The sequence below is a fragment of the Panulirus ornatus genome, chromosome 30 (assembly GCF_036320965.1).
Source record: "Panulirus ornatus isolate Po-2019 chromosome 30, ASM3632096v1, whole genome shotgun sequence".
NCBI classification, from domain to species: domain Eukaryota; kingdom Metazoa; phylum Arthropoda; class Malacostraca; order Decapoda; family Palinuridae; genus Panulirus; species Panulirus ornatus.
In genome coordinates, this window is record NC_092253.1 from 21,611,208 (window position 1) to 21,625,513 (window position 14,306).

General features: G+C 41.2%; 1 protein-coding gene across 3 annotated transcripts in view; it reads left to right on the plus strand.

Moving 5' to 3' along the window:
- The first annotated feature begins 3,429 nt into the window (after positions 1–3,429).
- Positions 3,430–14,306, plus strand: part of LOC139758469 (leukotriene A-4 hydrolase) — a 37,555-nt gene continuing 26,678 nt past the window's right edge. For all 3 annotated transcript variants that reach the window (XM_071679913.1, XM_071679914.1, XM_071679915.1), the window contains exons 1-3: positions 3,430–3,585; positions 11,468–11,583; positions 11,761–11,900. In XM_071679913.1, the coding sequence (XP_071536014.1) occupies positions 3,540–3,585; positions 11,468–11,583; positions 11,761–11,900 (302 nt within the window). In that variant the 5' untranslated portion in view covers positions 3,430–3,539. The remainder of the gene's footprint in view (positions 3,586–11,467; positions 11,584–11,760; positions 11,901–14,306) is intronic.

Sequence of the window (14,306 nt, forward strand, 5' to 3'; positions counted from 1 at the left end):
TGTCTGTGAAAGTATGTCATTGTACTATATTTGTAGTTATATATATATATATCTGGCAGCGGATGGAACCATGGAAGCGGAAGTGAATCATAGGATGGGGGAGGGGGCGAAAATTCTGGGAGCCTTGAAGAATGTTTGGAAGTCGAGAACATTATCTCGGAAAGCAAAAATGAGTATGTTTGAAGGAATAGTGGTTCCAACGATGTTGTATGGTTGCGAGGCGTGGGCTATGGATAGAGTTGTGCGCAGGAGGGTGGATGTGCTGGAAATGAGGTGTTTGAGGACAATATGTGGTGTGAGGTGGTTTGATCGAGTAAGTAATATAAGGGTAAGAGAGATGTGTAGAAATAAAAAGAGTGTGGCTGAGAGAGCTGAAGAGGGTGTTTTGAAATGGTTTGGTCACATGGAGAGAATGAGAGAGGAAAGATTGACCAAGAGGATATATATGTCAGAGGTGGAGGGAACGAGAAGTGGGAGACCAAATTGGAGGTGGAAAGATGGAGTGAAAAAGATTTTGAGTGATCGGGGCCTGAACATGCAGGAGGGTGAAAGGCGTGCAAGGAATAGAGTGAATTGGAACGATGTGGTATACCGGGGTCGACGTGCTGTCAATGGATTGAACCAGGGCATGTGAAGCGTCTGGGGTAAACCATGGAAAGTTGTGTGGGGCCTGGATGTGGAAAGGGAGCTGTGGTTTCGGTGCATTATTACATGACAGCTAGAGACTGAATGTGAACGAATGTGGCCTTTGTTGTCTTTTCCTAGCGCTATCTCGCACACATGAGGGGGGAGGGGGTTGTTATTCCATGTGTGGCGAGGTGGCGATGGGAATAAATAAAGGCAGACAGTATGAATTATGTACATGTGTATATATGTATATGTCTGTGTGTATATATATGTGTACATTGAAATGTATAGGTATGTATATTTGCGTGTGTGGACGTGTATGTATATACATGTGTATGTGGGTAGGTTGGGCCATTCGTTCGTCTGTTTCCTTGCGCTACCTCGCTAACGCGGGAGACAGCGACAAAGCAAATAATATATATATATATATATATATATATATATATATATATATATATATATGTATATATATATATATATATATATATATATATATATAGAGAGAGAGAGAGAGAGAGAGAGAGAGAGAGAGAGAGAGAGAGAGAGAGAGAGAGAGAGAGAATACTTGATCGCCGTTTCCCGCGTCAGTGAGGTAGCGCCAGGAAACAGGTTCATACACCTTCTGCTCTCTCAACCACACTCTTTATTTCCACACATCTCTCTTACCTTTTCATTACTTACTCGATCAAACCACCTCACACCACATATTGTCCTCAAACATTCCATTTCCAACACATCCACCCTCTTCCTTACAACCCTGTCTCTAGCCAATGCCTCGCAACCATACAACTTGGAACTACTATTCCTTCAAACATACCCAATTTTGCTCTCCGAGATAACGTTCTCTCCTTCCACATATTCTTCGTCACTTCCCGCAGTAGTGAGGTAGCGCCAGGAACAGAAGCAATTAACCCTACAAGACATGCATATCCTAAGCTCATTTCTCTCATGCTATAATTTAAGGTAACTTACCGTTTTCTATGTGTGTCACAGATTTGCCTAATAGAAGACTGTGTGGTCGGTGTGGTCCTCACCAACGCCAGCAGCCCACGACGGCCTCCCTCACCAGTGGTTGGTCCGAGGGTCCGTGGTCTCTGAAACCCCACCCCCACCCCATCCCCAGTTGTTGAATGATTTGGCCTCCTTTTAATAAGGTCCCATTGATGGTGTTGTTGTACTGGAAGGCAACATTACGAGCACTGTTTTTCAGAGCCTGTCTTAGTTTAGCTAAGTTAGGAAGATAGGACAACTCTATAAACATTTTGACCTCTCCTCATTTTGTCACATTTTTGTTACTAGATGCAGGAATTGTCTTCCTAGCTTTGTTCATAAGTTACCTGGGATAAGATCACTGCCAGGATATCTTCCTTATCAATCTCTCCTCACTCATTTTCTCCATATGTCCAAACCATTTCAACACTCCCTCTTCTGCTCTCTCAACCACACCCTTTTTATTACCACACCCTCTTCTGCTCTCTCAACCACACTCTTTTTATTACCACACATCTCTCTTACCCCTTCGTTACTTACTGGGTCAAAGCACCTCACACCACATATTGTTCTCTAACATTTTATTTCCAACACATGCACCCTCCTCCGCACAACCCTATCTGTAGTCCACGCCTCGCAACCACATAACATTGTTGGAACCACTATTCCTTCAGACATACCCATTTTCGCTCTCCGAGATAACGTTCTCTCTTTCCATACATTATCCATCGCTCCCAGAACCTTCTCCCTCTTCCCTCATCTAATGACACTTCCGCTTTCATGGTTCCTCTCCCAGTTATCTAGAACAACACTTCCTCCAGTTTTTCTCCATTCAAACTTACACCCCAACTAACTTGTCACTCAGCCCTGCTGAACCTAAAAACCTTGCTCTTATTCACATATTCCCTCAACTTTCTCCATTCACACACTTCCAAACTCACTCACCAACTTCTGCAGTTTCTCATTCGAATCAGCCACCAATGCTGTATCATCGACGAACAATAACTGACTCACTTCCCAGGCCCTCTCATCCCTAACTGATTGCATACTCGCCCATCTCTCCAAAACTCGTGCATCCTATCCCTCCCTCACCACACCACCCATGAGCAAATTAAACAACCATGGGGACATCACATACCCTGAGGACAATACATGGTGTGATGTGAGTTAATGAAGTGAGGAACGACACCAAAAGAGAGGTATGGTTAGTAAGCGCTCTCACTCTATTGAGAACGCAGAAGAAATTATGCTGAAATAGTTAGTCATATAGAGAGGATAAGTAATGAAAGACTGACTAAAAGGCTCTACGTGTCATTCGAAAGGAAATGGGCGATAAATAGGTTGAGACCGAGAAGAAAATGGAGAGTTGGCATGTAAACAATGTATGGTTTGTTTTGGTAGTTGAATGACACGGAAAGCATTTTGTATTTATTACAATTTCACGTAGCATTGGAGGCAAATGATACACTTACAGCATTAGACAACTAACTGAATTACCGCTATCAGTTGTCATGATATACACAGGGCTAATAATTAGTATACTTTACGTATTGACTCACACACCATCGAGATACTGGAACAAAATTTGTTATCCACTGCTTTCCACTCAAAAAAGAGAGGTATTTCCCGTTTCATAGAGATGTTAATAATAAAAGAAAATGTTATCCATAATAATAGGCACCCCATAAAAGAAAGGTATCCTTCTTGATACAAGTGGCCCTTATAAAATAGAGGAGCCATCTATTTAAAAGAGTCTGCCAACCAGATTAATCATAGAAAATGGATGACTGGAGTGGGATGGGATATGTGTATAAGCGACCAGTAATGTTTGTGTACTCCTGCCAACATCAGAGGTTGACGTACCATCCGGGTGGAAGTGGTGGCACTGTCTTCACCGTATCTCCGGGTCAATAACTTTTAAAATGTCTCGACTTAGCCCTGCGGACCCAAATTCTTATTCAAGACCAGGTGAGAAGTGTTTCTTTAACTATAGATTAACTATAGATTTAATGTCTTTTAAGTTACAGGGTTTTGTTTGGCGTTTACGTAAAGCTTTCACTACCGGCGAAATGTTCATCAGGGGACGAACTGGTACCGGTAGCCCCGAGGACTGTGCAATCTAGGACAGTGCTCGCCCTAACCTAACCGGTGTATTAGAACTAACATGGTAACTAAGTTATAAAATGTGTTCAATAGAACAAACACAAACCAATGATCAGTGTTATCCAGATGGTTTGTCCATTGAAGTCCATTTAAGATTAAGTGGGCTGAAAACCCTGTAGAAAATATCCTGGAAAACATTTACAGATCCTGGAAATATCCTGGAAAAAGCCTAGAATTTTATGTCAGTAAAAGAATGGGAACCCTGTCACACTGTCAGGAGGAATGTCGTCTGAGGTGCCGGGGGCACTTCATTGTGACGCGGTTGGTGAAGTTGACGTGGATGTAAAGTGATTTTGAAGGGTACATAAGGTTGACCACTATTTACACCTTAACGTTAGTGGCAGTATGATGAGTTTGATGTATCAACGTATGGGTGAGATTGTGCATGAACCTCTAGGTTGGAGTAAGTTGAATTTTTGCCTGGGTTTTTTTTTTCGCACTGTCCTTTAGGCCCATTCTCCTCTGGACTTCTGGTAGGGCCGCTAATTTAGACATTGATCTTCCTTCTGGCGGGGTAGATCCAGTGTGCCTCAGAATCGCCATTAGAAATTGTGTTTGGTGGTGTCCCGTAAGCATTTTTCCATATCAAATATGAGTGCCTGAGGGGATGCTGCCCACAAGGATTGAATTTGCACAGCTGCTGTGCGACTGGGATTGCGTTTATCCATAACATCTTCTCTATGATGGTCTCTTATTAGCCAAAAGTGAACTATAAATGAGCAAGCTGTTCCACTACCATGATTGAGTCAATAACTAAGTATGTTGAAGGCCAGTGCTTCATCACTAGAGATACTGAAACTTGGAAGGTCCTGACCCTGATTTTCTTAGAGATATTATATAAAATCTCTCATGCTTGTGGGGTATGGTCATTTAAAGACAAAGGTTTTCAGTTTATACAACTTACATCTTTTAGCTAAATAAGTCTTATGTAGCAGGCTTATAGGGTTTGATCCTCAGTCCAGGAATCATCTCTGTAGCTCCTGGCTCATTTCTTTCAATATCTGTTTTCAAGTAAGGGAACTATGTTGCATTGTTACATCTCACAGCGATAGGCCGAGCTTCAAACCATGATGAATTTATAAGATAAAACCAATAAAACATATCCTGTTAAAAGATGAGCACACAAATTTGGGGAATAAGGACTATTTAGATTAGTGTTAGAGGAGTTTGATTTGAAGAAATATTTACCTAGTAGAGCTTCTAATTTGGGATATTCCTAGTGTTTTTAACTTGATTTATGTGATTCACTCATAATACAATTTTTTAAAACAGGCTCTTGATGGGGGTTGCTTTAACTGCAGCCTAGTCATTTAGGTTGGTTGTAGGCAACTGCAGTCAAAAACTAAAGTTTTATTGTTGATTCAGACTTTTACACCACAAGTCATATATATATATATATATATATATATATATATATATATATATATATATTTTTTTTTTTTTTTTTTTTTTTTTTTATACTTTGTCGCTGTCTCCCGCGTTTGCGAGGTAGCGCAAGGAAACAGACGAAAGAAATGGCCCAACCCCCCCCCCCATACACATGTACATACACATGTCCACACACGCAAATATACATACCTACACAGCTTTCCATGGTCCACCCCAGACGCTTCACATGCCTTGATTCACTCCACTGACAGCACGTCAACCCCTGTATACCACATCGCTCCAATTCACTCTATTCCTTGCCCTCCTTACACCCTCCTGCATGTTCAGGCCCCGATCACACAAAATCTTTTTCACTCCATCTTTCCACCTCCAATTTGGTCTCCCTCTTCTCCTCGTTCCCTCCACCTCCGACACATATATCCTCTTGGTCAATCTTTCCTCACTCATTCTCTCCATGTGCCCAAACCATTTCAAAACACCCTCTTCTGCTCTCTCAACCACGCTCTTTTTATTTCCACACATCTCTCTTACCCTTACGTTACTTACTCGATCAAACCACCTCACACCACACATTGTCCTCAAACATCTCATTTCCAGCACATCCATCCTCCTGCGCACAACTCTATCCATAGCCCACGCCTCGCAACCATACAACATTGTTGGAACCACTATTCCTTCAAACATACCCATTTTTGCTTTCCGAGATAATGTTCTCGACTTCCACACATTTTTCAAGGCTCCCAAAATTTTCGCCCCCTCCCCACCCTATGATCCACTTCCGCTTTTTTATCTTTTTTTATTTTTTATTTTTTATTTTTTTTTTTTTTTTTTTCCAAAAGAAGGAACAGAGAAGAGGGCCAGGTGAGGCTATTCCCTCAAAGGCCCAGTCCTCTGTTCTTAACGCTACCTCGCTATCGCGGGAAATAGCGAATAGTATGAAAAAAAAAAATATATATATATATATATATATATATATATATATATATATATATATATATATATATATATATATATATATTTCTTTCTTTTAAACTATTAGCCATTTCCCGCGTTAGCGAGGTAGCGTTAAGAACAGAGGACTGGGCCTTTGTGGGATATCCTCACCTGGCCCCCTTCTCTGTTCCTCCTTTTGGAAAATTAAAAAAAAAAAAAAAAAACGAGAGGGGAGGATTTCCAGCCCCCCGCTCCCTCCCCTTTTAGTCGCCTTCTACGACACGCAGGGAATACGTGGGAAGTATTCTTAATCCCCTATCCCCAGGGATATATATATATATATATATATATATATATATATATATATATATATATATATATATATATATATATATATATATATATATTATCCCTGGGGATAGGGGAGAAAGAATACTTCCCACGTATTCCCTGCGTGTCGTAGAAGGCGACTAAAAGGGGAGGGAGCGGGTGGCTGGAAATCCTCCCCTTTCTTGTTTTTTTTTTTAATTTTCCAAAAGAGGGAACAGAGAAGGGGGTCAGGTGAGGATATTCCCTCTAAGGCCCAGTTCTTTGTTCTTAACGCTACCTCGCTAACGCGGGAAATGGCAAATAGTATGAAAAAATATATATATATATATATATATATATATATATATATATATATATTTTTTTTTTCCTTTGTCGCTGTCTCCCACGTTTGCGAGGTAGCGCAAGGAAACAGACGAAAGAAATGGCCCAACCCACCCCCATACACATGTATATACATACGTCCACACACACAAATATACATACCTACACAGCTTTCCATGGTTTACCCCAGACGCTTCACATGCCCTGATTCAATCCACTGACAGCACGTCAACCCTGGTATACCACATCGATCCAATTCACTCTATTCCTTGCCCTCCTTTCACCCTCCTGCATGTTCAGGCCCCGATCACTCAAAATCTTTTTCGCTCCATCTTTCCACCTCCAATTTGGTCTCCCACTTCTCCTTGTTCCCTCCACCTCCGACACATATATCCTTTTGGTCAATCTTTCGTCACTCATTCTCTCCATGTGCCCAAACCATTTCAAAACACCCTCTTCTGCTCTCTCAACCATGATCTTTTTATTTCCACACATCTCTCTTACCTTTACATTACTTACTCGATCAAACCACCTCACACCACACATTGTCCTCAAACATCTCATTTCCAGCACATCCACCCTCCTGCGCACAACTCTATCCATTGCCCACGCCTCGCAACCATACAACATTGTTGGAACCACTATTCCTTCAAACATACCCATTTTTGCTTTCCGAGATAATGTTCTCGACTTCCACACATTCTTCAAGGCTCCCAGGATTTTCGCCCCCTCCCCCACCCTATGATTCACTTCCGCTTCCATGGTTTCATCCGCTGCCAGATCCACTCCCAGATATCTAAAACACTTTACTTCCTCCAGTTTTTCTCCATTCAAACTTACCTCCCAATTGACTCAACCCTACTGTACCTAATGACCTTGCTCTTATTCACGTTTACTCTTAACTGTCTTCTTTCACACACTTTACCAAACTCAGTCACCAGCTTCTGCAGTTTCTCACATGAATCAGCCACCAGCGCTGTATCATCAGCGAACAACAACTGACTCACTTCCCAAGCTCTCTCATCCACAACAGACTTCATACTTGCCCCTCTTTCCAAAACTCTTGCATTCACCTCCCTAACAACCCCATCCATAAGCAAATTAAACAACCATGGAGACATCACACACCCCTGCCGCAAACCTACATTCACTGAGAACCAATCACTTTCCTCTCTTCCTACACTTACACATGCCTTACATCCTCGATAAAAACTTTTCACTGCTTCTAACAACTTGCCTCCCACACCATATATTCTTGATACCTTCCACAGAGCATCTCTATCAACTCTATCATATGCCTTCTCCAGATCCATAAATGCTACATACAAATCCATTTGCTTTTCTAAGTATTTCTCACATACATTCTTCAAAGCATAACACCTGATCCACACATCCTCTACCACTTCTGAAACCACACTGCTCTTCCCCAATCTGATGCTCTGTACATGCCTTCACCCTCTCAATCAATACCCTCCCATATAATTTACCAGGAATACTCAACAAACTTATACCTCTGTAATTTGAGCACTCACTCTTATCCCCTTTGCCTTTGTACAATGGCACTGTGCATGCATTCCGCCAATCCTCAGGCACCTCACCATGAGTCATACATACGTTAAATAACCTTACCAACCAGTCAACAATACAGTCACCCCTTTTTTAATAGATTCCACTGCAATACCATCCAAACCTGCTGCCTTGCCGGTTTTCATCTTCCGCAAAGCTTTTACTACCTCTTCTCTGTTTACCAAATCATTTTCCCTAACCCTCTCACTTTGCTCACCACCTCGACCAAAACACCCTATATCTGCCACTCTATCATCAAACACATTCAACAAACCTTCAAAATACTCACTCCATCTCCTTCTCACATCACCACTACTTGTTATCACCTCCCCATTAGCGCCCTTCACTGAAGTTCCCATTTGCTCCCTTGTCTTACGCACTTTATTTACCTCCTTCCAGAACATCTTTTTACTCTCCCTAAAATTAAATGATACTCTCTCACCCCAACTCTCATTTGCCCTCTTTTTCACCTCTTGCACCTTTCTCTTGACCTCCTGTCTCTTTCTTTTATACATCTCCCACTCCATTGCATTTTTTCCCTGCAAAAATCGTCGAAATGCCTCTCTCTTCTCTTTCACTAATAATCTTACTTCTTCATCCCACCACTCACTACCCTTTCTAATCAACCCACCTCCCACGCTTCTCATGCCACAAACATCTTTTGCGCACTCCATCACTGATTCCCTAAATACATCCCATTCCTCCCCCACTCCCCTTACTTCCTTCTAAATAATAATAATAATAATAATATTTTTTTTTTTTTTTTTTTATATACTTTGTCGCTGTCTCCCGCGTTTGCGAGGTAGCGCAATAATAATAATAATAATAATATATATATATATATATATATATATATATATATATATATATATATATATATACATTTTTTTTTTTTTTTTTTTTTTTTTTTTTGCTTTGTCGCTGTCTCCCGCGTTTGCGAGGTAGCACAAGGAAACAGACAAAGGAAATGGCCCAACCCACCCCCATACACATGTATATACATACACCTATACACACGCAAATATACATACCCATACATCTCAATGTACACATATATATACACACACAGACACCTACATATATACACATGCACACAATTCACACTGTCTGCCTTTATTCATTCCCATCGCCACCTTGCCACACATGGAATAACATCCCCCTCCCCCCTCATGTGTGCGAGGTAGCGCTAGGAAAAGACAACAAAGGCCTCATTCGTTCACACTCAGTCTCTAGCTGTCATGCAATAACGCCCGAAACCACAGCTCCCTTTCCGCATCCAGGCCCCACAGAACTTTCCATGGTTTACCCCAGACGCTTCACATGCCCTGGTTCAATCCATTGACAGCACATCGACCCCGGTATACCACATCGTTCCAATTCACTCTATTCCTTGCACGCCTTTCACCCTCCTGCATGTTCAGGCCCCGATCACTCAAAATCTTTTTCACTCCATCTTTCCACCTCCAGTTTGGTCTCCCACTTCTTCTCGTTCCCTCCACCTCTGACACATATATCCTCCTGTTCAATCTTTCCTCACTCATTCTCTCCATGTGACCAAACCATTTCAAAACACCCTCTTCAGCTCTCTCAACCACACTCTTTTTATTACCACACATCTCTCTTGCCCTATTATTACTTGTTCAATCAAACCACCTCACACCACATATTGTCCTCAAACATCTCATTTCCAGCACATTCACCCTCCTCCGCACAACTCTATCCATAGCCCATGCCTCTCAACCATATAACATTGTTGGAACCACTATTCCTTCAAACATACCCATTTTTGCTTTCCGAGATAATGTTCTCGACTTCCACACATTCTTCAAGGCTCCCAGAACTTTCGCCCCCTCCCCCACCCTGTGATTCACTTCCGCTTCCATAGTTCCATCCGCTGCCAAATCCACTCCCAGATATCTAAAACACTTCACTTCCTCCAGTTTTTCTCCATTCAAACTTACCTCCCGATTGACTTGACCCTCAACCCTCCTGTACCTAATAACCTTGCTCTTATTCACATTTACTCTCAACTTTCTTCTTTCACGCACTTTACCAAACTCAGTCACCAGCTTCTGCAGTTTCTCACATGAATCAGCCACCAGCGCTCTATCATCAGCGAACAACAACTGACTCACTTTCCAAGCTCTCTCATCCAAAAAAACAGACTGCATACTTGCCCCTCTTTCCAAAACTCTTGCATTCACCTCCCTAACAACCCCACCCATAAACAAATTAAACAACCATGGAGACATCACACACCCCTGCCGCAAACCTACATTCACTGAGAACCAATCACTTTCCTCTCTTCCTACATGTACACATGCCTTACATCCTCGATAAAAACTTTTCACTGCTTCTAACAACTTGCCTCCCACACCATATATTCTTAATACTTTCCACAGAGCATCTCTATCAAGTCTATCATATGCCTTCTCCAGATCCATAAATGCTACATACAAATCCATTTGCTTTTCTAAGTATTTCTCACATACATTCTTCAAAGCAAACACCTGATCCACACATCCTCTACCACTTCTGAAACCACACTGCTCTTCCCCAATCTGATGCTCTGTACATGCCTTCACCCTCTCAATCAATACCCTCCCATATAATTTACCAGGAATACTCAACAAACTTATACCTCTGTAATTTGAGCACTCACTCTTATCCCCTTTGCCTTTGTACAATGGCACTATGCATGCATTCCGCCAATCCTCAGGCACCTCACCATGAGTCATACATACATTAAATAACCTTACCAACCAGTCAATAATACAGTCACCCCCTTTTTTAATGAATTCCACTGCAATACCATCCAAACCTGCTGCCTTGCCGGCTTTCATCTTCTGCAAATATATATATTATCCCTGGGGATAGGGGAGAATGATGAATCATTTAGTGAAAGTGGATCATGAGTTTTCCCTCTACTGTACAATGCCCTTCTTTTATATGTATCAGTATTTTAGAGTTAAGAGCAGTGTGAAAAATGAAGTTACCTTGTGGAAATTCATGCATAGGGTAGTAATGCTTGAAAAAATCTGATTTTTCTTTTTATTCAAATTTATGTTTAGCAAATGCCAATTAAACTATTAGACAGATTTCTGAGTTTTGAATAATTTTTTGAGTGTGTACATCCTTATGTCACCAGACCAGGTTATGGTATTATCGCTTCATCTGAAATGGGATGTGGACTTCTCTCGCAAGGTTGTCTCTGGCACAGCTACACTTACCGTAGATCATAAACAAAAGGATGCCACACATTTGGTATGTCTTTTTTGTTGCTTTCATTTAAATATATGTTTTTTTAGGCAGTCACTTGTCCTTGCCCTCTGTTGGAATCATTGAGTTCACATACAAATGTTTTGATAGTGCAGATCATTGAGTTCACATGTAATCATAATAGAAAGAAAATGTTGTAAACATTTTACTAATCTTTTTTAGATTCTTGACACTCGTGACCTGACAATAAAAAGTGTGAAGGATGAAGAGACAGGACAGGTGTTACAATACACACTAGGAGAAGCTCATCCCAATTTTGGATCACAGATGAAGATAACCTTGTCATCAATAGTAAAGAAGCAGTGAGTAAAGGCCTTGCTACCAGTCAGGTTGTTTTGGAAATTATTAATAAGGTAAATTGACTTGATCACTGTTCTATGAATGATGAAAACATATCAGAATACTGCTTGAGATTAAGTCAAATATTGTGTTACAGTGAATAGTTCTTGCATTTTATAGATGACTACCCAGTAGTAAAACCTCTGATTAAGAATCCTCAGATTAAGATGAAAGGGAAGGATTTGCATGTGCCATATATGAACCTAAAGAAAGCATATGAAAGGATTGATGGAGATGCCTTGTGGAAGGTCTTTCGAATATATAATCTGGGGGGAAGACTAATAGAAACAGTGAAAACTTTTTATCATGAGTTTCGGGTGTGTGAGCAAGCAGGCTGAAAGAAGGATGAGTGGTTCCAGGTCATCTGCAGGGGTATGTGATGTCACCATGGCTGTTCAATTTGTTTATGGATGGGATGATGGATGTAAATGCAAGTGTTGTGGAGAGAGGGGCTTTATCCATCCCACAGGGAGTGAGAGGGCCTGAGAAGTGAGTCAGTTGTTGTTTGCTGATGACAGCACTGGTGGCAGATTCAAGTAAGAAATTGCAAAACTTGATGTTTGAGTTTCTGGAGAGTATATGAAAGGAGGAAGTTGAGAATAAATGTAAATGATCTATCTATTCATCTATGCCTTTGATGCCCATTCCCTCTGGGAGCTTCCATCGAAGGGTGGCCACTTATCCCTGTCCTTATATGCCTCCCTCACCTACACCACTCGGCACATTCTTCCTCTATTTCTCTTCCTCCAGTATTCCTCCACTCTGTTTGCCCATGTCACAGGTGGTCTTTTACTCACGCCAACCCCTTTAATTGTACTATCTTACACTCTACTTTTAAACTCCCAGTCTTGCATTCTTTCCACTTACCCAAACCACATCAAAGTATTGCATTTCAACCATTCTCCCACTCCACAATTTACTCCCTTTGCATTCTTTGCCATACCTCATCTTTCATACACCCTTTCATTTCTTTCTTCATTCCATTTAGTCACACTGCATGCTCTTCTCAAATAGCTCACCTCCACAACATGGATTCTTGACCTCTTTGCCTCATTCCATATGGGTCTATGTTTTGGCTGCAGAGGTCAGGGTGGGGAGGACCATCCAGCACTTGTCCCTTTATACCATACATTCTTAATACATCCTGCAAAGCATTCCACATGACTGTCATACACTTTCTTCAGATCCATAAAAGCTGCATACAACTAATTACCTATTGCTAAATACTTTTCTGAGGTCAACTTCATTACAAAAATATGATCCATACATCCCCTAACTTTCCTAAAACCCCCTTGCTCTTCACTTTTTCTGCATTTAGTCACTTTCATCACTCTGTCAATTAATATTTTTGCATACACTTTTCCTGGTATACTCAACAGATGTATTCCCCAGTAATTACTTCATACACCCCTAGCACCTTTTCTTTTGAATAAAGGAACAGTAATAGCCCTCACCCAATCTTCAGACACAACCTTCTGTTTCCATCTTAATCACATATAAGACGCTTCCACTCTGTCACACTTTCTTCTCCATACTTCAGCATTTCAGCCATAATCCCATCCACTCCAGCCTCATTATTGCCCCTCTTACCTCTCTTTTTGCTATAGGCCCCTGCACTTGTATCCTTTTCCTTCCCTCCTCCATACCAATGCATGTAATAACTGCTGCCTCCCCTCCTCCCACCTTGATTAGTTCTTCGAAATATTCTTTCCAGCTTCCTTTCACTTTCTCCTTTTGATTCAGCAGTTCCCCTTCCTTGCTTCTCAAATCATTTCCACTCTTACATCCACCTCTTTCCTTTGTCACCTCCTTCCAATATAGTTTCTTATGATCCCAAAACTTTTCACTTTCTTCCAAAATGTTCATCTACTCTTTCTTTGCTTACTTTCTTCTATCAGCTTCTTAACATTCCGCTTACATATTTTGTATTCCTCCCTCCTCCTTTGCTGAACTTCCAGTTGTTCATTCCTATTAAGCAATCTACCATTTGAATAAAAGTATGGCTATTGGGTAAGAAGTGTAGATGAACAGGTTAGTTGTAGTTTGAGTTTGAATGGAGAAAGTTTGGAGGAAGTGTAGTGTTTGAGATGCTGGGAGTGGACATGGCAGCAAATAGAACCAAGTAAGTGAAAGTGAGCTACAGGGTTGATGAGGGTGCAGAGGTTTGGGGGGCATTGATGAATGGGTAAAAAGAGAAGTCATTATTTAGGAGGGCAAAAGTGGTTATGTTTGAAGGTAGAGAGTCCCAGTGGTCTTTTTGGATGTGAGGCATAGGCTTTTGATGAGAATTTGCAGAGGTGAGTGAATGTGTTGGAAATTAAATGTTTGAAGATAGTATGTGGTGTGAAGGTGTTTGATCAAGTAAGTAA